This window comes from Aplysia californica, unplaced genomic scaffold, assembly GCF_000002075.1.
Source record: "Aplysia californica isolate F4 #8 unplaced genomic scaffold, AplCal3.0 scaffold00638, whole genome shotgun sequence".
NCBI lineage: Eukaryota > Metazoa > Mollusca > Gastropoda > Aplysiida > Aplysiidae > Aplysia > Aplysia californica.
In genome coordinates, this window is record NW_004797908.1 from 220,422 (window position 1) to 244,596 (window position 24,175).

The 24,175-nt window shown below is 39.8% G+C and overlaps 1 protein-coding gene across 1 annotated transcript; it reads left to right on the forward strand.

The window, feature by feature from the left end:
- The first annotated feature begins 882 nt into the window (after positions 1-882).
- Positions 883-24,071, forward strand: LOC101860362 (coronin-7). The gene is made up of 27 exons (XM_005107859.3): positions 883-1,021; positions 2,955-3,050; positions 3,501-3,600; positions 4,196-4,276; positions 5,188-5,258; positions 6,025-6,217; positions 6,483-6,607; positions 7,052-7,138; positions 7,706-7,788; positions 8,373-8,427; positions 9,353-9,410; positions 9,892-10,034; positions 10,610-10,705; positions 11,024-11,185; positions 11,725-11,923; positions 13,195-13,373; positions 14,693-14,801; positions 15,399-15,485; positions 16,453-16,595; positions 16,880-16,984; positions 17,912-17,997; positions 19,025-19,160; positions 20,362-20,568; positions 21,289-21,424; positions 22,256-22,347; positions 23,274-23,360; positions 23,742-24,071. The coding sequence occupies exons 2-27, from the start codon at positions 2,988-2,990 to the stop codon at positions 23,748-23,750; spliced, it is 2,892 nt and encodes a 963-aa protein (XP_005107916.1). The 5' UTR covers positions 883-1,021; positions 2,955-2,987; the 3' UTR covers positions 23,751-24,071.
- The last annotated feature ends 104 nt before the right edge of the window (positions 24,072-24,175 follow it).

Consider the following 24,175-nt stretch of genomic DNA (forward strand, 5'->3'; position numbering starts at 1 on the left):
CTAGAAAATTAAACAACAAACTTTAATCTATAGAAACTGTTGTAGAAACACAACAGCATCAGGCAATTTGTCACGGTGTGAGGTATATTACTATAGATTATAGATCTCTCGCTACCTTAGAATTACAAAACGAAGTGTATACAGACCTGGTAACCGGGAACAAAGTCATGAAGTATCACAGAAAAATTCTGTGCGAAGTATACAATCCGGTAGGGGAAATCTTTTGTGATATCGGAACGTTTCAGATGGTAAACAGATGGGACAATGACAAGGGGATAAAGTCCCTATGATAGTGTCTGAAGTTAAAAGACACAGTTGTATATTTTTCCTCTTTTCTACTCTCAAATTTTCTGTTCCAGACACGACCCTTAGCGTCTCTCTAGTCGCTTCTCTCTCTCTCTCTCTCTCTGTCTCTCTCTCTCTCTCTCTCTCTCTCTCTCTCTCTCTCTCTCTCTGTCTCTCTCTCTCTCTCCCCTCTCTCTCTCCCTCCCTCCCTCACTCACATATGCGCTCTCGCGCACGCACACGCACACCCCACACAAACACACACACACACACTCACACACACACACACACACACATACACACACACATACACACACACATACACGCGCACTACCGGGCTTTTTTGTTGTTGAGTTTTTCGCAACATGCCAAACTTGTTCAACTGTATTTCTTTGTAGAACTTGATAAACTTAAGAAAAGAACAACTTCTTTCCTTCTATTTTCTTCAGTTTGATCCAACAATGTTAGTTTGATGAACTAGGCTAATTAACTTCCCATTTTCTCCCCTTTCTAGATCTAGTTATCTCACAGAATTCTACACTTGGTAGTATTCTTTCGTATTGTGAGGTAAAAAAAACCCCCAGATAAATGATGGAAGACACTGGTTACTACTTCCGGGTTTGTTTAGCCACTTTCGTTTTCTACCGTTTCTCTTTCCTCTTGGTTTTGTCACAACCACTCTTCCAGCCGGCGTCCCAGCCGCTCTTACCCCTGACTTGAGCCTATTGCTGCCTCGGTAAGTTTAAGGTCTTTCAAAACTATTCCTTAAACTTTTGGAACGATTCTGCCCGGCAGACTGAATTTTGATCGGTAGAATGAGTCATATAAATTTGGATTTGTCTTCAAATTTTAGGTCCAAATTTTATGAGTCGTGTGTGTAGCAACAAAGACACGCCCCCTCATTATTAATCACAGGGCGTAGGAAGTTAGATCTAGAGATATAGAAATGTAATAAACACTTTTTTAAAAGACACACATATTTCTGAACCCTCGGGAGGACTTCCGAAATGAGGGACCACAATGAGACAGAGTAGAATAGAGGGATGCGGGCTGGGTTAGGAGTTCTGTGTTTGTTGGAGAGGTGGCTCATTATGATTAAATTAAGGAAGCCCTGCCTTCCAAACTCTTTTACTTTTAGTACAGAACATGCTTCTCTCCAATATGACACACTCATTAAAAGTATTTGATTTAATGTGCTTACTAAGTTTAGATCTATAGAACTTTAAAACTTAAAGATTGATTGGAATGGCATTTCTTTTACTGTATCACATTTCGGCAGGAATTCAATTCCATAACGAGCGACCACTATGAAATAGATAGAGAGGGTTAGGGGGGTCCCTTCCTTATTTTGTTTGTTAGGGTGGTCGCTGGTTACGGAAGTCCTTCCCAAATTTCAATGGCAATGAAACTGAAATGAAGATGCTAAGGGTCATGTCTGGAACAGAAAATTTGAGAATAGAAAAGAGGGGGAAAAAATACAAAAGAGTCTTTTAACTTTGGACATTATCTTATCATAGGGACTTTAACCATCTCATTGTCTCATCTGTTTACAATTTAGCACAGATAAAACACTCAAAACTTGAAATCACCAATAGAGCTAGATAGATCTCAATTTAAGTACAATGGCATTCTCCGACTACCACTTTTTTTTTGTATTGGCAACACTTTTCTCAATCATGATTTGTTGAGCAGCTCATCTAGTAAAACTTGATCAGATTTTTCCTTTCAAACATCTCAAATTTAAATAGCTATGTGCGCAAGATGAAAAAATACCCACACCCATCATCATGATGCACACACTGTTGGTATCCAGATCAGATGCCTCATCGCACATCACCATTAGAAAGAGAGTTGGTCTTCAACTCAATGCTTTGCATGTTTCTAAAATATCACGATAAAATTTAAAAATGCCAGCATTGGATGTCAACCTGATAGAAAGGTTTTTCTGATTCTGCTTTGAGTGTTTTACACTTTGTGCTGATGATTCATTACAGTATGTCCAAGACAATCCCAACTTTTTAGTTTGTTTTAGTAGAGGTTTTACTGGGCTCGCAACTGCATAAGGTCATATGAGCGCCAAGAGGTGGATGTGTCAACAGAGAAGTCCTTACAGGGATTTAGGCTTACTCTGCTCACCTCTCTAGCTTCAACAGCACAAAGTCTGCTTCGACTATCAAGGCACCCCGAAATAGCGGGTCACAAGAGTTGGACAAACATACAAAAGAAGTAGAGGAAAAAGGACGATGGTGAGGATTAGGAAAGAAAAAGCAGCAGTTCCCTGTTGCAGTTCGTTCAGGCACAGTTATGAGCATGACATTGATGAAGCAGCCCATTTACAATTCTACTGTGCATAAGAACATGTTAATGTCCCCGCTTTGGAAATGGCCTAAAAACACTGAACAGTCTGTAGCACCGCCCTGGGGGGTAAATCCCAACTTCTAAGGGGCAAGAGGGGAGACAGAGAGTGCACCGCAGTTGGACATTAAATGAGGTCTTATAGTAGTCATAGTGGCCTAGTGTTAGCCTATAGTGTTCTTTGTCTGTTTTTTTGGTCTTGTTTCACATTTGTGTTCATCATTGCATCTTTAAATTTTAGTAGATCAGGATTGCTTCTCTTCGACAAGTCATCTTTCTAATTAATATGATGTTTCCTTTTTTTTTTGTTTCAGTGCAGAGACTAAGAGATCAGTCAAAGCCCAATAATGGCGTGGCGTTTTAAAGTTTCAAAATATAAGAATGCTGCTCCTAAGTTTTTACGGAAAGAGGTACGTTGACATTTTTTTTCAGTGTTATTATATTGGTCTTTTTGTTAGCTTTATTGAATTTTATTCCTACAACAATGTTTTAAGTCATTGGCACCACAGTATTATATCACTTTTTAAACATTGAGCTATTTATAGTATAAATCTTGTACAAAAAGAAAATAGCCCCTCCAGAACAACTCTAAGTGTGTGCCTGCCAAATTAGGTCAAACACCTCATTTTGAAAAGAAATGTAATTCCTTTCTTATTATTGTCTTCCAAAGCTGATCAAACTTCCATGTAGAATGTTGTTTTTACTTTTATAGTATCCACCAATTGTAATTGCGGTTATGGATAACATAATCATGATAATTGGAGATAAAAATTAAATAGTCTTTGACCTAATTTGGTAGATAAACATTTATAGTCGGAAACCGACGATATCTCTATTCTGTTTCTACTTTTTTCTTACAGGAAAATATCCTAGACATCCCAGTATCTGATGTGGCTCAGTCGTGCGGAAATCATATTAAGTCCAGCTGTGTCTACTTTGCTTTCAACATTGACTCAGGAGGTATGTAACACTTATTTTTTAGTTTTTACATGGCAAGCCAGTTCAGCTACCACTTGCTATCACTGTGTTGTTTACTGTCACCTAAAAAAAACCTACGAAACCTCAGCAAATCTATTTTGTTTATAATTCAAATGTATGTTTAAGCCTACTGCATGAATAATTCATGGGGTTTTTTCAGTTTGGTGTTTATTTTATGTTAAAATTTCTTTTTTGTTGAAAAACTGGATGACAGAATTAGCTACGTTTCAAAGGTGGAAAAATAGCCTTCCGTTTACTAAGAGCTGAGAGAGAAAAGATAAGATACGATAACATAAGATACAACTTTATTGTACACATCCTGGTTTGGTGTTTCACCACGTAAACACGTACACACGCATACGGATCAACCTCCTGATTATGATGCAGGTCTCACTGTACTTTCTGCATGTCATGGCGAACTGAATTTTGAGTGTTCATGATAGCTATAGAATGCTATGAAAAGATTATGAGATTTGTTTGTTTTTCAGCCTCCACTCATCCAAACTTTTTCAGGGCTCTTAAAGAATTTATATTTTTGTATTGTGTGTTGATGTGCTTTCCACACTTCTGTCTACAGGTGGAGGAAATTTGGGTTTTCTCCCTTTATCGGCAAGTGGTCGCCAGGGGGGCTCACTGCCTATTCTTCAGGCTCATGGAGGTAGGAGTTAATTCTTTGTCTCTTGATTGTCTTTTTACTATTGTTAATCTGTAATCATTCAATGGATGGAAAAAAGCCGAGATTGCAAGGTAAAAATAAGAGAGAAATAAGCTGACCACCTCCTCTGTGTGTGCAGTGTCTGCGTGTCAGCATTCTGTCATATGGCTTGATATCGTTCTGTTGCAGATAAACCCATGAACATATGTTTTTCCCACCCGCATGGGAAGCTATGAGTCTTGACTTCCCGTTGCAAGTGAAATGGCATGCAGTCTACTAGCCTGCAGTGGCAATGTGGCATGCTTTGTCATCTTTAATGAGACATTGTAGCCAAGAAGTTACTCAATTGAGAATTATTTTTGACTCTTAGAAACCTAGTGTGTATCTCAGAAAGTTTTACCAAGCATTCTGTAGATGTCAGAAAAATAGAACAGCTCAGTTTGACAGGCTGCTGAATCATACAGTCTCAGCTGCTAGGCTGCTCCTATTTATTGTTAGCAGCCCTTTTGTTTTTCACTTTGCTAATCCTGAATCAGCCAACCAGGGTGTTAGCATTGAGAATATTATCAACCAACTGTTCAGATGTAATAAGCACAAAATTTTGAATGAAAAATATTTTTTATTGCAGTTTCTTAATCTGTTTGCATAGGTTGTATGTGCTGAAGTCATATATTTTGTTGAAATTGAAATTATTAATGTTGATCAAAAGCAGGAAAAGATACGTAATCTAGGTATGATTTTTAAATGAGGGAAGCATTTTTTTTTCTCTATCTCCTGAAAAATTTTGCTGCCTTTACTTAAAACAATTGAACAGCTTGTCAATGAAATGTAAATAAATGCTTCACAAGTATCTAATTCATGAAAGTGTATCTTGATCTGTAATATTTTAATTCCTTTTCCTTTTGTTCCTGCAGATGTCGTCACTGATTTTGACTTCTCACCATTTGATGACTACTTGTTGGCCACAGGAGCTCAAGATAACAAGGTGAGTCTCTCTGTTTATGTGTTTATTGTACTATTCTGATAGCCTGCTGAACATAGGTCTATGAGGGAACAACACCTGGCACTGTGGGGTTTCCAGGCCCTCAATTAATTCGTATCTTCGTACATACACATAAAGAAATAAAGGTATTGAGTTAGTAAAAAAGAAGGCCCCATTTTACCAATGATGATTATCCTCCCCCTCCCCTTCACGATTTGTGAACTCGCAAAATGTAGGCTCTTTTTTGTAATGTCAGTGGCACACTTTTTAGACTGATTGTCAGTGGGGTGTGTCCTGAAACTGAAAATGATTCTAAAACTCTAGCTGAAAGACAGGATATTGTTCTTTTTTAAAAATTGTATGATGTTATGAATTATAAAGCCTGTTGAAACTTGTGAATTATTTCATGTGTGCATTAGATATGACGTGTCAGTGGGTCACAAAATTGATCTGCATGATGAAAGAAATGAGGGTTCGATACAGAGTACCTTTCTTCTCTGCATTGTAACCCTCAGGGACTGTATTTGGCACATTAAATTAAGGTACTGATATCTTAAAATGGCCCTGATGGACCACAATACAGTGTTTCATATCAGACTTGTACTTGCTGTCTAAAAATTGACCCATGATAAACCTTTATAAAATTAGAGTAGTCTGTCTATTTAATATATTTCCATGTACCATTTCAACTTTCATTATTTCTTTCACACTGTAATCAGCTTCAAGGTCTAGAGGGTTAAGCTTGTTCCCTAAATCGTGAATCCTACAGGTGAAGTTGTGGCTCCTCCCCGAGGAAGAGTCTATAGAGAATGTGTCGGAGGCCGTGCTGTCTCTGCCTGCGTACGAGCGGCGTGTGGAGAACGTGTTGTGGAACCCGTGCGCTGACGGAGTCCTCGCTGTCACGACGGACAAAAGTGTCAAGATCTACGACATTTCTGGGTCCGGCGGATCAGAGATCTTCTGTAGGTTGATATGACGTGGTTGTGAATTGCTCTGTATTTGCGTAGTATTGTGTATTTATGTATGTATTTGTGTACATATTTATGTCTGTATGTATGTATTTATGATTATGTATGTTTGCCATTTGTATGTATACTTTGTCTTTGACTATAGCTTCTGGGTGTTTATACATTTATTGGTATATATTTATTTTGGACCCATTACTTGACCCTCAAAACATCATAGTTGGGTTTTGAACTTAAACCAATCAAATATCTGCTTTTCCAGCATTCTCTGATCACGGTGACCAGGTGCAAGGCGTGTCTTGGCATGGCGACGGAGGGTTGCTGGTCACGACGTGTAAGGACAAGAAGATACGCGTCATCGACCCTCGCTCTAACTCTGTGGTGCAGGTGAGAAGAACACAGTTGTCAGGTCGACCACACTTGTCTTGAAATCTCATAGAATGTTGTAAAACTGTAGGGGATGTTGGAAACTTTTTTTCTTTTGAATGGCACTTTTGCGCCTCAGTTTTGTAAGCTCCCAAGAACACATGAAAGACTTTGTGTGAAGTAAAAGTTAAGTTTTTGTATAAATTTCAGCTACATTTCCTTTGAACTTTTCATGACGTGAGAATAACAATGTTTTATCTGCTTTTTATAAATGTGTTCTGTACAACACTGTTAAGGGTTGGCTATCCTGCTACTAAAAAAATTGAATTTGAAATTTATGAAAGCCCCAAAACTTTATGAGAACTGCAAAACAGTGAGTCTTAATCCCATTTCTGTGGATCTCAAGTCTTCGCCATTGCATATATTTATCCAGAAATAGGACTTTCTTTTCTTGTGATATTTCAGGAGGGAGCCGGACATCCCAACGTGAAGGACTCCAGAGTCTTGTGGCTGGCCGGGAAAGAGTTTATATTGTCTACAGGTTTCAGCCAGGTAATCCATCACAATGGGTCAGTGAGATCTCAGTTATGAGAAAGGAAGTGGGTTAGAGGGGGGCAGGGGATAACAAATCGACAAATCTGTCTCCCAGTAGTGATTGCGATATCTTTTATGGTGGAGTAACTAATGTAAACATTCAAGTTTAAATAATGTATGCTTTGAATCTTTATGCTGGTGTGTCGTCATTGCTTTTGATCTGCGTCTTTCCATCTTCCGTCTGTAAAAAAATTATAACCGGTAGGCCAAGAACTCCTTATTTTAAAAAAGCCTATGTACTGTTGATTGGGTTTATTATCAGGAATGGTAGACACTTGAAACCAGTTGATTCCTTAAATTTGTTGGTACACTTTGCTTTTTTGATATTTTAGTATTTACATAAAAATAAGATGAAAGCGATTAGTGATGTTTTCATAGAAATATTTTTTTTCTTCTAAAAGTAAGGGCTCTATATTTTGTGTTTTTCCAGCATTTTCAGTAACAGTTACTTTATGTGTTCTGTCTCTTCTTCCATTCTCTTGATTGGCCTAAGATTTTAAGACGTTCTGGGAAATTTCCTTTCAGACAAGATCTCGGCAGTTTCGTATTTGGGATCCAAGAAATTTGTCATCTTCTCTAATGTCAACCGATATTGATACTTCAACAGGGTGAGTTTGCAGTTATTTATTCCTTTTTTTCGAAATATGAGACCAAATCTCTAACCAGATTGGTTTATGAGACTATTTTGAACCAGTGATGTTTTTGACTGGTAATCAATCCTAGACTGTTACTATATCATTAAAAATTACATTCATACAAAGGAAAAGATCTAGAGAGTTAAGCTGTATTTTTTTTCTCCTCTTAGTGCACAAATTTTGTCAGCTTCTTCAACACAAAGTATATCATGTATATGTAGCACAGAGTCACTACTAAAAAGTAAGTGTATGGTTTTTACATCCCTGTCAACACTTTTAGGTTTTTTGAGAGGTGGGACTTCCAAATTTAATGTCCATCTCCGATAAGACTGAGCCAGATAGGTTGACAGCCTTGAAAACTCCACAAAACGACCCGAGTTAAAGAACACCCAGACTGGGATTTGAGCCAGAGCCCATCTGCTCCGTAGTCCAGCATAATATCAACTGAGCTAACGGAGTGCTCCTAAGTCACTGCAAATTTATAAATGTACACAGTATAGCACACAAATGTTTGTGTATGCTTGTTTAAAATTTTGTTTTTTCTCTTCTCTCCCCAGCACCATCATGCCATTGTATGACGCAGACACGAACATGACATTCCTCATTGGCAAGGTACTGTTCATGAATGTTTTCTAGTTTTCTAGACTGTGAAATGTTAGTCTTATTATATATATATATATACTTCCCAGAAATCCTAATTGGTATTGAGTCTCATTTTACTGGCGTTTGTGGTATAATGGTTATGCTCTTCTTTATTGCATGCAAAAGAGATGAGTTAGATACATATGTGCCGTTATGCTGAGAAGTCTGTTTGGAGTGTCTCCATCTTTTTGCTGGTAAACTTAACCCGTTTTAGCTGCGGCTGGCCGTGAACAAGCATTATTGTAGCAGACGGATTCTCAAATGATCGAAATTGTGTTGATGGTGTGGTGGAATAATGTTAACTATTTCTGTAGAGAGAGTGGATGGATTGGGGGGTGGGGGGCTCATCTTTGTGTCTGTGGAGTGACACTCGCTGTTTGGTTCTTCAGCCGTGAGTGATGGAGAGGATGGGGGGAGTTGGTGCAGGGAAATATATTATTTTTTTGTCACATACTGTATATCACTGGGGTTATGATTTTTCTCTGTAATTACTGTCTGATAATTTTTTCTTATGTAGGATTAGAAAAGTATATCTTATATCAGTTTACTATATCTTCTTTTCCACTCTCTCAGCGACCGATCTGCATTCAGAAGGGTCAGTCCATGTAAATCTTGGATATGGGGCCCATTGTTAAAATTATCTATTTATGTCTGTCAGATGATAGGCAATTTCTTTTTCCTTTCCTCATTCTATCCTTTCTGTCGTGACCTTGTTATTTTGCTTCTTTATCCTTACACGTTTGCTGATGCACTGATTGGCCTGGTCATTTTTATTTTCCTCATATGGGTGGTTTGTGGGTGCTTCATAATTTTCAGTCTCCCCTTCTCTCCCAATCTTTTCTTTCACTCAGTGCTAATGTCATCATCCAACTCCTTATACACATTTTTTTCACAGGGTGACAACAGTCTCAATTTCTTGGAGTTCACCGAAAAGGACCCATACCTTTCATCTGGTGTGTAATATTTTTTGTTGTTGCTGTCTTTAAGAACGTCACATCATCTCTGGAAGAAAACTTTGTAACTCTGTTTGCTATTGCTTTACAGAATGAGTTATATACTTGGTGAAGTAATGATATTCCCTTTGTTTTTAGAGTTAAACTTTTAATAAAATTTGATGCCCCTCTAGACCCGAAACAATTAGATAAATATAAACGCATCATCGGGCTGAGAATAAATGTTGCCATAGGTGAAAATTTGAAACGAGATAGGATCCAGGCTTCTGAACTTGCTCATGCTGGTGAAATCCAGTTTCCACTTGATCCACAATTGTTTTTTGGGGAGGATTTTTTGTTGGTTCTTGTATTTTTTTTGTCCTTATCAAATTGCAATCTGAGTAGATTGTACGAAGACATTTCTTTCCAACCAATCCACAATTTTTTCAGCTATAATAAATAGCGATGTTAGAAGTTTATAGGCAAAATGTTTCTGTTACAGCCGGTGTCGACCGAACTGAACAGATCAAGGGAGCAGCTCTGGTGCCGAAGCGAGCCATGAATTTGATGGACGGAGAGGTCAACCGGGTGCTGCTGTTGTGCAAGAACTCGGTCATCCCAGCCCCGTACATTGTGCCTCGCAAGGTATCTGTGATACATAGCACTTGCTTTTTTATTTCCAATGTGATGGTGAATTTCTTCTCTGTGAGGTCCAATTCTTCACCTCCTCTTCTTCCTCCCTCCTTTTTCTTCCTCCCACTTCTCCTCTTCTTTCTCCTCCTCTTTCTCTTCTTTTTCCTTCTCCATCTTCTCCTCATCATCCTCCTCCTCTTCCTACTACACATTTTCCTCCTCCTGACATGGTATGTTTGTTTTTACAACTAAAGAGTTTGATGGGGAAGTTATGAAGGAGGTTGCCAGGGAGGTTATGAAAGAGTTTGTGAATGAGGAATGGAAAAATGAAGAGAAATGAGGCACAACTTCAAACTGTTTATCCAAGAAAAATTAATTCTTCAAAATTTAAAATGTATGAATTTTTTAAGTGGGGCCAATCTAGCGGGAATTCTTAAAAAGGAGGTAATATTTTATTACTCTACTCAATTCTTCATTGAACAAAGCTATAATAGAATGGAGTTGACAGTTTCAGTCAAATGCTACGTTGTTTTTACATTGATAGTTTCTCTTGGCCTGACACTTGTCTCTTCTTCACTTCTCCGCAGTCCTACAGAGACTTCCACTCCGACCTCTACCCAGACACCCGCGATGGACTGCCAGCACAGACCTCTGACCAGTGGGCTCAGGGACAAGCCGCACAGGTGAGAGACAGCACACTCAAGACACACAGGCACATGAATTTGCACATTAATAATATGTGTGCACTTGTATGCACATACACATGCGCATACATGTACATAAACGCCCCCATGTACACAAACACACATGTACATACATGTGTGCTCACACATATTCACATACGCTTGCACACACACATGCACAGGCATACATGGTATTTAATTTGCTGTGTTTTCTCTGCAGTCTTTCAATGTTTTTGGTCAATAAATTTGAAAAAGCAGGAAACTTTTGATTTTACCATGTCTCATAGGTGGTGCAACTATTGTTTTTGTTTGTTCCAGCCAAACTTTATCAAACTGGAACCTTGCAAGCATCTGGTCCACCGAGATCGGCGCGGAGCCCTGCTGAAGGGCAGTAACTCTGGCACAGCTGTGAGCAGTTCCGCTGTGAAACCTCAAGCCACAGAGAGTGCACGTAATGATTCTGTGACGCAGCCGAGTAAGGTGAGGAAAGTGTTTTGGCTTATGTTCGGCTGATGGGTTTGTGTCGATCGAATGAGGTATGTCTCTGACAATTGTATGTGTTTCACATGCTTTTCGCAGTGTAAGTTGTTTTTTAAAAATTCTTCCCCTTTCTGACTGTGAGTACCTGTCAGTCATGCCTGGATGTGCTCATTTACATGAAAATTTCTCTTATTCTCTCTCCTTTGAAAGATCTAGCACAATTGTCTATCTATGGCACTCTACAAGCATCCTTGCCTTATATGACAGAGCCATGACCTATTCAAGCTCAAGGGCACCCCACTGGAGATTTGAAACAGTTCCAATCACATTATTGTCCAGCATGTTAACCAACTCAGTTCACAGTGAATAGAATTTTTTTTCACGACCTCTTTACAAGGTTAGGGAATCCAGGTAACTTGGAGAAAGCTTTGATGTTTATATTTAGAGAGGTAGGGTGAGAGAGTCACGAAGCATCTCCATTTGAGTTTACTATTTCTTTTTTACTCTAGTTTTCTCATCTGTGTCTCTTCTGGTTCTAGCCACCTCCTGCTGTGAGCAGTCCCCCACCAGCCCCTGAACAGCCCAGCAACACCAGCCAAAGTAACTCATCTCCCAGCCCCAAACCCCAGCCTCAGAAGCCCCAGCAACAGCCAAAACAAGAACCAATCCCAGCCAAACCAGAAAAACCAGCTGAAAAGCCAGCTCTGCCTCCCAAGAAACCGGCCAAACCTTTTGCAGGTAAACTTTAGATGAGGGTAATAATAAAACTTGCACAGATTTTGGGTCCCTCTGATTTAGACTGTAAATCTTTTACATCCTCATTGACACTGTTTAGATCATGTAAGACTCGGGCTGCTCCCAGGGTCAACTCGGGGTGCGTGGGATATTAAACCCTAGCAAAAAGAAAGAGAAATTTAATTAAATACCATAACAATGATATGGGAATTGAACTTGCATCATTTTGATTACTAAGGCTCAGAGCCTAGCCATCACACCACAGGAGTTAGTATTACCCTTCTTGGGGTCAAAATAATGATATGTAGATAGACATTCCTTTTAGTTAAGTTCTTATTTCAATCTTGCCCCCCTTCTTTCATTTTGAATGGAATAGTACAAGTTTTAGATTTGTAGATCTAGACTGTGAGACTAGTTTACTTCAGATAGTTTTACATCAAATGTACCTTAGCTCAGGTCACCCATTTAAAAATTCTACATAGGTCCCGCAGACAGTGGATAGGGAGAACTAGTTTTCTTTTCCTAGGTGTAGATTATAATAGAGACTCCACTGAATAGTTTGTATAAAGCTCCAGTATCAAAGTATAACAACGTCAAACAAATTTTCCTGACACCAATATTTACTCTGTTTTCAACATTTAAGGAAAAAGGACGTTTTGACCAAAGCACAATAATTCGAGCATACAGCAAACCGCCCCCCCCCCCCCAACCAAATGGACTATCCTTTTGGATTTTATTGCATTCAGAAATATACAAGAATTGAACGACAGTGTTTTTCAGAATATGTCAAATATCTGGTGTCTGGTCTCGGAGGTTTCATTTCTAAACTGGAGCCGCTCTTTAGTGAGTTAGAGTGGACTCCCCTGAATGTAACTTTTTAAAAATTAAAGTCGTAATTAATTTTGATGGCTTACATCTGGAATGACAGTTCCCATTGTTGATAAATCAATGATATGTGAAGCGTGCTGATAAAATGAGTTTTTTCTCAGATTCAAGCCTTAAGGAAATAGATACATCAGGCTTATAGGTGAAGTTTTTACAATTTATAAGTATGAAATAATAAAAGACAGCTCGTATTTAAAGAATATGGCATCAATAGAAAATCTACAACTTTGACCCTAGTTTTGATTTTTTGTTAATTTCTCAATTTGTGGATTGCGAGAAGCAACTCAATTTGTCAGCACGCCTTGCATGTATTAGGAAAGAATTATGGCATAATGACTCCCGTCTTCAATCTCCTGCCCCTGTCTCCTCTCCCGTCCCCTCCCAACCAGGCGTGCGACAGTCCAAGTTCCGTCACATTCAAGGCCATCAGCAACACGCCAGCGGCTCCATCACCAACGTTCGCAGCGTGTGCAAGACGGTGCCGGGGGAGAGCGACATGTTTGCCGCCAACGTCAAGAGGTGTGCGGTGCCTGTTGATGGGGCAGGAGGCTGTTTGTATGTCTTTGAGGTAAGGGTTGGAATGTGTGTGAGACGGGGTTGTATGTATGTCTTTGAGGTGAGGGTTGGGATGTGTGTGAGATGAGGCAGTATGTATGTCTTTGAGGTAAGGGTTGGGATATGTGTGAGACGGGGTTGTATGTATGTCTTTGAGGTAAGGGTTGGGATGTGTGGGAGACGGGGTTGTTTGTATGTCTTTGAGGTAAGGGCTGGAATGTGTGGGAGATGGGGTTGTATGTATGTCTTTGAGGTAAGGGTTGGGATGTGTGAGAAGGCTAAAAATGGGTGTCTCAGAGTGTCGGAAAAGACAGGTGAAAAAAGGGAAGAAAAAGGAAAAAAGTGATGTGGTATGGGTTCGACTGAAGAGAGAAAGGGGATTGCTCCCATAGACGAGGGTATTTCTCTACATTTGTGTTGACACTTTTCTGACCACTCGGCCGGGCCCTGCCTGGTCGGATAGAGAAAGAAAGTCAGAATGGTCAATACAAACATATTGAATCAAATCAATAAGAATAAACTTTGATCTCTGATACAGAAGTGAAAAAAATATGTGAGGCAGCGTGGTGGAATCAGGCTCTCGTCAATTTTTGGGCATGTAGAGTTATTGGTTTCATTATAAAGTTTGTTCACTTGTCTTTATTTGGATGAAAAAATGTCCATTTATCTTGAATGCAAGTCGAGATATTTGCGAAAGAAGGAGGCGGGGGTCACCTGTTTTCAGAGGTAAAATTAGTGAGAAAATGGTCGCTAAAGAGTAGTTATTTCCTTAGCTTAAGAGTCTGTGGTAACTGAAAATTTTCATTTTTTGCACCTTTAATCAACGTTTTTCAGAAAAATCCATACAGAAATGAGTTCTTTAATGGGCATGAAAGGTGTTGAGCTAAAAAAAAAAATTTGATTAAAATTCACAATCCTGTGGAAAAATGCAAGTTTCTTCACTTATATTATTATGACGAGAGCCTGATTTCACCACGCTGCCTCACATATGTATCTCCGTTCGAGTTGTACCATAGATTGCTGGTCTGACCTTTTCCCTGTTCTCTCTGGCTTCCTCTCTCATAGATACATTTGCAAAGAGTTCAACAATTCTTGCGGATGGTTTGCGGGTGCTGTGGTGTGGTTTGCTCCTTCTTTCCTATCAACCATCTGTCCTTCTGATCTCTTCTTCTTTTTTGTCTTTGTAACTCTCTTGTAAACCTCTAAACTTTGGCACTTACATGAAATATTTGTGTTTCAAGTGCCGTAAAAGTCTGTCTAAAACTCTCTCTTATCATATCCATTTTCAGTGGACTAAAAAATCTTTTATTTTCCTCCAATCCAAACATCCAGTTGTCTGAAGGAGCCCGCCAACCTGACACAGGTGTTCCTGTGATACAAAACGGTAGCAAAGTGACCGACTGTGCCTGGGATCCCTTTGATGACAGCCGTTTGGTTGTTGGTGAGATATTGTTAGGACATTATAGGATGAGATAAGACATACTTAATTCCCCCTTAGTGGGGAGACATTAACTGTATGTTTTTATCAGCTTTTCTGACATAAGATATTATTGACATGATGGCATTGTGCCGCCTGCAGTGATGCCTATTCTCCAACCAAGTAACCAAGTAAGCATCATGTCTGTTGCTGGATCGATAACAATGACAACATAGCATCATATCAGCACAGTCGCATGAAGCAAACTCATGCTTGTGCAAAGACAGTTGAACATGCACTCCAACTTTCATCCAAAATCACGCAGCCTCTCTCCCTCTCTCTCCCTTCTTCTTTTTCCTAAGTCCAACTACTCATTTTGACAGGGTCTTAGTGGGATATGAACTTAAAGACTAGAGGTCTTGCTTGTTAAATAGTTGCACAGTATGTCTGTCTTGCCTTTTCTAGCACTATATGACTTTAAATGTATCAGTGTGTATCTCTTGACTGATACAACTCTTGCCTTCTTGCTTTGTCTCCATACTTTATGATAGTTATTATGAAGAATTATGTAGGAGGCCTATACACCTGTACCACAACCCTTTTATCACCTCATTCTTACAGTTCTGGACAATGCGAAAATCAACGTGTGGAGAATCCCTGACGGAGGCCTCACAGAGTCGACTGACGAGCCGGAGTTTTCCTTGAGAGGTGAGACACTGATTGCAGTTAGGAAATAAGACGTTAGTGGGCCATTCCATAAAAAGTAAAACTGCAGTGACATACATACCTAAGGCAAAGGATTTGGGGGTGTGGGGGGGAGGGGGGGGGGATGACCAACAGAAAAAGAATTCTAAGCAGTAATATGTGAGATGTGCTGACAAAATGAGTTACTTCTCGCAATCCACTAATGGAGACATTGGCCAAAAATCGACATTATGGTCAAATTTGTAGATTTCCTATTAATGCCATATTTTTTCACTATAACCTGTCTTTTATTACTTTATACTTATAAATTGTAAAAACTTCACCTATTCTATTTCCATGTGGCTCAAATCCGAGAAGTAACTCAATTTGTTAGCTCGCGTCACATGTAGCTATTATTCACTATTTTTGTTAGAGTTAACCTTCCTCTTTCATAAACTAATAAAGAATGGCTCTCTCACTGCTTAGAAATTTTTTCAGCAAGTCATCATCCCTGCATTACATGTGTCGCTGCATATTTGTTTTTCATGGAATGGCTCCACTTGGGGACATGTTAATTCCCAATAGATATGATATTTATAGACTTCCACTCACTGTGGCATGGCGTAATGCTGAGGGAAGTGAGAAGGAAGGACTGCTGGGTTACAACAAGGACATAGTTTAACATTTATGATATTTGTTAGATCGGACCATTGATAGCGCTTTCTTGGTCATGTTCGGAGATGGTAGGTTGATGTTCTACTCTTGCCCCTTGTAGTCAGCAGTAGTAATACCCTCTTCTGTCCCAGGGGACATTGGTAGGTGTGGTCCTAGTTCATCATAAATACATCCTAGCTGTGTCTTCCCACTTATTTGAACATACCATAATGGTCCAATGAGAGATGAGTGTTAAATTCGGAGATAACTTAATAATAGAGTGCTGCTGGGGTCGTTAAACCCATGCACTTATATCTTTTGTACTTCCCCTCCTCAGGTCACATGGAAAAGATTTACTTCGTCAAGTTTCACCCTCTGGCCTCAGACCTCATCATCACAGCGGCGTACGACATGACGTTACGGATGTGGGACCTCAAGGAACAGAAGGAAGTGATGCTCATAGAGGGGCACGATGACCAGGTACTTTCTGGGACTCACTGAAGTCTTAAAAAATGTTTTTGAAGGGTGGGGTGGGGGAGGGAAGAGGAGGAATTATTTTAAAAAATTGAAAAAAGTGTGGATTGTGGAACAGTTGAACCTGCTCAGCCACCTGTCCAAAACAATCACCTGTACAAACAACCTCTTCCCCCTAACCAACTTTCGTTTTTTCTGTTTTATAATGACATTGTCCAAGACGTCTGATTGTGTTGCAAGTGCCATAAAACTCTTACTAAATTTATTGTTATTTTATTTGTACCTTGCAGGTGTTCTGTCTGGACTGGAGCAGTGATGGCAAACAGTTTGCCACGGTCTCGAAAGACGGCAAAGTGCGGGTGTTTGAACCCCGTAAGAGTACTTCAGCCCTCAGGGTAAGCAACTGATATATTATTGTCAGCAAGTTGTTCAAGTGTCCTAAGCCCAGAGTGCAAAGTTTTTACAGGAGAGAGAGACAGTTGTTTCATTCTTTCAACAATTGTAGCTGTATTATGTATCTTTCGCTCTTTTGTACGTTTAAAAATTGAATTTCAACAAGATATTTCTGAGCACATGTAGTTGTTATAACAAATTAAGAAACTATAAAAAGAAAAAGAATTGGGGCTTAGTACATCTGACCAGCTGGTCTATGATCTGTCAGCTGTGGTGTCAGTAGACTCAATGTATCGGGGACAGCAGGGTATAGGAGGAGGGAAGGCAGAGGGGGGCAGTCATTGGGCGGTTAATTAGAGCAAAGACAGTCATGAAAATAAAGAGAGATTGCAATAGAGTCTTATTTCTGGAGGGAGGGAAATACTGCATGGGCAATCTGCTTCTTCTATGTTTACTTACAAGTCAAAGCGGTATTGTGCATACTGCTTTAGTCATCGTGGATTTCGATGGACAGCTGAAAAAAAAAGAATAAGCTAGGCTGCTATTAGTACTTGGTAAAAATATGAGCAATAACAACAATTTATTATGTTATTGGAACATTTACTCCGCTCCGAATAGTTTTAAATGCTACTTTTTTTAAAAGTGAAAAGAATCTTGCCTGCTTGTTTGTGTGTGAGAGGATGAGGGATGGACTGACAGTTAAAGAGAAAGTGACAGAGAGAGAGAGAGTTAGAGAGAGAAAGAAAGAGAGAGACAGAGGCAGAGAAAGGTAGAAGAGCATCAGTATGGTACTACCCTGCTTGGGCAAAACTTTATGTCAAATGATTACATAGTTGTTTATTTCATCACTCACTTCAACATAAAGATTTGTATTTTGCTGTTATGGCGTTCTGTTTCATCATCTTAACAAAAAAATCTGTTTCTTGCAGGAGGGTCCCGGCCCTGTTGGTAGTCGAGGTGCGAGAATCGTGTGGGCTTTGAATGACAAGTTCCTTGTGGTCACTGGCTTTGACAGGTATCACTGCTTTCTTGTGGTCTTCCATCTTTTGTCTTTTCATGAGATGTTGTGAAAAGAAGTTGAATTATTTAGTATTCCTCTGTTCAAACATGCAACTTTCTTATGGTGATGACTAAGTGTTCTGGTTGGTTGATGGGTACTCTGGTATTCTGACGGAAGGTTGGAGGGTGCAACTTGTAGATTCCACTTCTTTTCTTTCTGTCTCTCCTGCACTTAACGGTTGCGATTGTGCCAATGTGCTTCTCTTTACTCGGACTCAAACTCTGTTGTTCTCAGTTCCTGCTTTGTCTTTTCAATATTAATGTCATTATCTCCTAATGCAGAACCGCGCGCCGTAAAACCTCTACAAAAAAAAGAAAAAGGCAATATCTTATAGTCATGAAATGTGGACATTTTTATTCTAACTAGATCTAGTCTTTAGCTATAATTTGAGCGAAATACGTTCATGTTGGAGAGCTATTCTAAAATATTTCTATCTACATTAGAGGCCTACATTATCAGCATCACTCCACGGTAGCCCAAATCAGTTTCTGGGGTCATCATACACATACAATGTAGTTTCATTTTGCATCATCATGTCCTTTGTTTTTTTAAAGTAAAAAAATAATGAGTGCCCATACATTGGTTCTGATTTGGGTGCTTTTTTTTCTTTAATTTTCTCAAAACTTAAAAAAAAAAGACTCACATACTTGTGGAATGAGGCTTACGATATGAAATGAATTTTTTTCACCTATGGTTTTGGGAAAAAAATGTTCTTTGAATTTCACGCATTCTACTATTCATCCTTTTACCTTTGTCACCTTTCACAATGCCCCCCCCTCCCCACTTCCCTGCCACCCTCAGATAAGCAGGAACTTGAAGTAGCTTTGGTGTGTTGAAGTCCAGTCAGAGGTCTTGCTTCTTAAATTATAATCCTCCAGTATTGAAAGGGGCTTATAACTGTACTGTGCTGTTGTTCAGCTTAGACAAAAACTTCAGGGTATTTTTTTTTGGTAACTCCACTCATGTATTCTGTCCCCCTCAGAACTTCACTGCAGCAGGTCTACATCTACCGGGCGTCGGAGCTCAAAGTTCTGCACTCTGTGGACGTGAACGTCTCCCCAGCCATCCTGATGCCGTTCTACGACAGAGACAGCTCCGTCGTCTTCCTGACGTGTCGGGTGAGTGCTACAGACAGGTCCCTCTGCTTTACTCACTCCTCTTTCTGGGTTTCATTTTTTTTTTTAAATTGCGAGCGCCGTAAAACCTTACCAAAACTAAACCACTACTAATAAAAAGATAAGGTGACATTGCCTTGTATGTGATGTAGCATTCTGAGTCAATCTCAAATATCTGGGAAGCATACAGTGCAAGCTGCCATTTATAGGCGCTAAAACACTAACATATTTCCAAGATTCTGCCCGAAAAGAGATAGGATAATAATAATAATAGATAACAGATAGCATTTGTATAGTGCAAATCCCTGCTCGGCAGCAAGTGCTATGCGCTTTACTATCTATACTGTTACCTCAGCAGACATGATAGCATTCTGAAACAATCTCAACTCCTGGGAAGCATACTGTGCAATCATACTGACAAAGTCTTTCACTTGACAGAGGTGGAGACAATAGCACAGTATGGAAGTCTATAGAGAGCTTTTGTTGGTGACCTTTACTCTAGTAGGCCTACTGCGTGAGAAAGTCTGGTGGGTCAAAAGACCAGGACAGAAGTACATGGAGAGCTTTTATTGGTGGCTTATACTCTGGTACGTGTGAGAAAGACCGATGGGTGATATTCCTTAACTTGACTGTCAAGACAGTTTCTGGGTGTTGTCCGTCCACTGCAGGATCCAGCCCTTCCCACAATTACTTCCATTCTGTTCCATCAGCTGTTTCTCCATATCCAGGTCTTTCCGGTCTGCTCTCTGATGTCATCTTGCTACCTTTTTAAATTCTGTCTTCTTCTTGATCCTGTTCATTTTCCTGTATCCGTTCGGTTCATCTTTTTATGCATCATCTTCATACAGGACATTATATTCCCTAATTTATTGCATGTTGTTTCTCTTGCGGGTGAGTGAAGGGAGCCACTGGTAAGTCCTACTTCTTTACACTTTCCCCCCCACTGCTTCTGTCTGTCTGTGCTACTTTTCCCCAACACTATATCGCGACCTCAGTGCTTTCTTGTCGTATATCCATTTTTAATAACTGTGAAAACAGTTCATAACAAAAAGTGAGCTTAAGAAGAAGTCTCATTTTCACTATTTAAAAAAATAGAGATACAACAAGAAAGCTCTGAGGTCACGATATGACCATTATTGTGTTGATGTGCATCTCGATCTTTACTCATACAAAAGCATTATAATATTGTCTCTCTCCTCGTCAGGGTGACAGAATGATCTACACACTGGAAGTGGCGGAGGATGCGCCGCACCTGTTTGAGTGCGCACCCTTCAAGTTTGACTCGCTGCACCAAAGCGCGTCGTACCTGCCCAAGTACACGTGTGACGTGCGTAAGGTGGAGGTGATGCGTGGCTGGAGGCTCACCTCAAACAGTGTGGACGGCTTCACCTTCACCGTGCCCCGTGTTAAGGTACTTGTTAAATGGGGTGGTTTTTTTTGGGGGGGGGGGGTTTGTCAGCAAATCACAACTCTTGGGTGAGCCTTTAATTATTGTTCTTTGTATAATATTTGGATTTATGTAAAGCACCTAGAGTTGTGTGCACATGAGAGAATTCTCTGCAAAGATAGTTACAATATTATTATTATTATTGTTGTTATTATTATTATTATCTTTATTTATATATCATTATCATTATTATTATTATTATTATTAGCTCAGTTGATGTCATAATGATTATAGTATTAGTTCGTCCATCAATGTTCAATGATGACCATTGCGTCGACAGAGGAGAATATTTCTCAATGAAAAAGAAATAAGACAGGTTAAGATGATTTGTGTTGTAAGGGGCAATGTGGTTGGTTGATGGGTACCCTAGTGTGGTTTGCTCCTTTCTAATCAAACATCTGCCATACTTATCTCTCCTCCTTCTTTTCTTTGTATGATACTCTCTAGTAATACCTCTAATCTTTTGCATTTATATGACCTATCTGTGTTGCAAGTGCTGTGAAACTATTTCTAAAACTAAACAGACACCATTGATGTGTCTTGCTCCTTCTATACTGTAGTATAGTCTAGAACTCTTTAAGTTACTACAAACTAAAGAAAAAAAAGTGAACATTTTTACTACAGTGTAAATCTGCTGAGGTTGCATGAAATAGTAAAGACCCCTTTCTCGCTCTTGTCTCCTAGATGGAGTACTTCCAAGACGACCTGTTTCCCAACACTGATGTCACATGGGAGCCAACCATAACGGCAGCAGACTGGCTGGCAGGGAAAGACAAACGACAAAAAACTAAGAGCCTGAGGCCGAGCGACATGAAGCCTTGTAAGTGATGAGTTCACTTGTCTTTGTCAGCGTTTGTCTGGAAGTAAGATAACATAATTACATTATGTTTCACACTGCCCCCTTCCTCACATCCCAGTTCCCTTTCCGTCATCCATCCCCTTCATCACATCCACTCTTCCATTTGATAATCTGCTCCCCCCCTCCACATCTCCCCATCCATGTCTCTCCTCCACCCCCCCCCCCCCCCATGTCTCTCCTAAACGACTTGTCCCCCCTGGTCTCCCATCCCCCACACTGTCTACCAGCACTCCCCTGAAACTTGTAAACAGAAGGAAAAAAAAGGGAAGTGTTTTATCACTCGTAGGAAAGTTATTACTTCACATTACTTTTACCTTTTCACCCTCTGTTGCTGTTAAGCATTGAGGAGAGATGCAGTTTTCAATGGTAGGCCAGCTTTGCGGCACTTTTAATTGGAATATTTTTTATTTCTCAATGAAAGCTGATTAATTTCCTTGAACCATGAGGCAATATATCATCACCATAGCTCTCTTGGAAGTCAAGTTCATGTCAATTTCTTTTCCATGGTGTTCAGGAACATTTCATCCTGTTCAGTGTTTGGTGCAAACTGGTTCAGATATTCTCCCTTCCTATTGCCAAATTACTGTTTTCAGCACGTTGAGGTTTGGTAACTGCCATTAAAATTATGCCTTTCCTGAGTTGTTTTGCTCTATGATGTAGGATTTTGAACTCACAAAAACCATGGAGTACAACTCCAAAGTCTAGCAGCTAAACTAGGACTCCACCTAGTTTCTCTTGTCATTCAGACTTTTTACTAACACAGAGGCTGCCATGTTGTCTGATCTGTTTCAGTAAGTGAAGCCCCTGTAGAAGCCCCAAAAGCAAAGAAATTTGAGAGCTACAACGCAGAGACTTACAAGACAGATGAACAGAGAAAGGAAGAGGTATGTTATTGTTTGAAAATGTTTTTTTTTGTCTCCATGGACACATAAATTAGGAAGGCTTTTTTCAGTGTGTTTGTCAAGGCCAGCTGTGTTTTCCTTCCAGTTTATTACTAGTCTAGCACATTTAGAGCAAACATGTACATAGTGAACAGATTTTCAGGTACATCTTTTTTTCTTCAATATGTATTTCCATTGTTTAAAACATGTACGTAGCAAAATCCATACATAACAAAAAGGTTTCCTCATCCCACCGATTTTGATGTGTGCATGCTAGACTGTAGTGTATTTTCATTCTGCAGGACGTGCAACTTTGTCCTTCGTTAAGTGTGTATAGATCTAGCTGTCAATGAATATATTGATGTACGTATTTGCCACTAACTGGACCAAGGTAAAAAGGGTCATTTGAGCAAATAGTAAACATCCTTTTCTAAGGATATTAAATCTGTCCGATGGACCTGGGAACTGAACTCGCAACCTATTTCTTTAGTTGCAAGTCTTACTCTTACAACTTTCAGCTTGACTGGGACTAGTAGGTCCTACTTCTTTTCTTACTCTGTTGTTGCTCCTCTCTTACTTTTTCCCTGCTCTAAATGACCGTTAATGTATGCATGTCATCAGCCTTTCTCACCCCATGCTGGAGTATAGGTCATCAACAAGAGCTTCCGTCTGCTTCTGTCATGGGCCGTAGTCTTTACCTCTCCTCTGTCCAGCGGTATCACATCTCTTGTAGGTTGGAATTTCAAGTCCCTCCTCTTAGTACCTTTTGTCCTTCCTTTCTTTCTCTTTTCTTGTGAATTCAGTCTTAAGGCTTGGTAGGTAATATAATTTGTTGATATGCTTCTCTTCAAATTTAATATAACAAAATAAACAAAACCTCGACCTAGATAGCCCCCCCAAGTAAACACAACTTTGTGCTCTCATTTCAGCTTGTGAGTGCCATGGCCGGCAAACTGGAGATGTCCGACGCCCCCCTGCCCCAGGACCTGGCTGAGGGAGTGGACGATGATGAATGGGTAGGTCATGACTTAATAATTTCTTGACGCTTCTCAAAGTGGGTGGTCGATGGGCGCTCTAGTGTGGTTTGCTCCTTCTTTCCTATCAGACATCTATTTAGTCATCCTTATTTCTCCTCCTTCCTTTCTTTGTATGTTACTTTCTAGTAGTAGCGCCTTTTATCTGCGGCCGGCACTTGAACTTATATATATGACCTTTTTATAATGCGAGTGCCATAAAACTCTTGCTAAAACTGAAACTAAGCTTCTCGATTGTTTATCTCAGTTTTGCGTAGTGAAGCAGACATTTATTCAACTAGTCTGTAGGCGTGTAAGTTTGGTTCTGGTCAGAAAGCAGGACTGTGCAGTGTGTTATACCTTTTTCTTTCTGTTTCCCCTCAGGATGATTAACGTAGAACAGCTGTGAGTAGATACATCCAGGCAGAGGAGGAGGAGAGGGCAAAGTCCTGGAGGAGGAAGAGGAGGAGGAGAGGGCAAAGTCCTGGAGGAGGAGGAGGAGGAGGGGAGGGCAGCAGTCCACCCACATTCCACGGCTGCTTGGGGAAAAGTTTGGATGTGTTTTTGCTTGTCTTTGAGAGTGAATGGGGCTGTTGATAAAAATGAATACTGGGTAAACTCTTTACCTCTTTTTTTGCTCAGTTTTATATCATGTCACCAGTGGTGTCAGGTGCAAACAAGCCTAGCCTGAGATGAAAAGAGAATGTTTGGTTTTTAAAAATATATATATCAAATGATGGAACCTCATGCCTTACATCATGTGTCAACGCACGTTTACTCTGTGAAAGTAAGTTAAAAGAAAAGCTGTTTATGAGCTT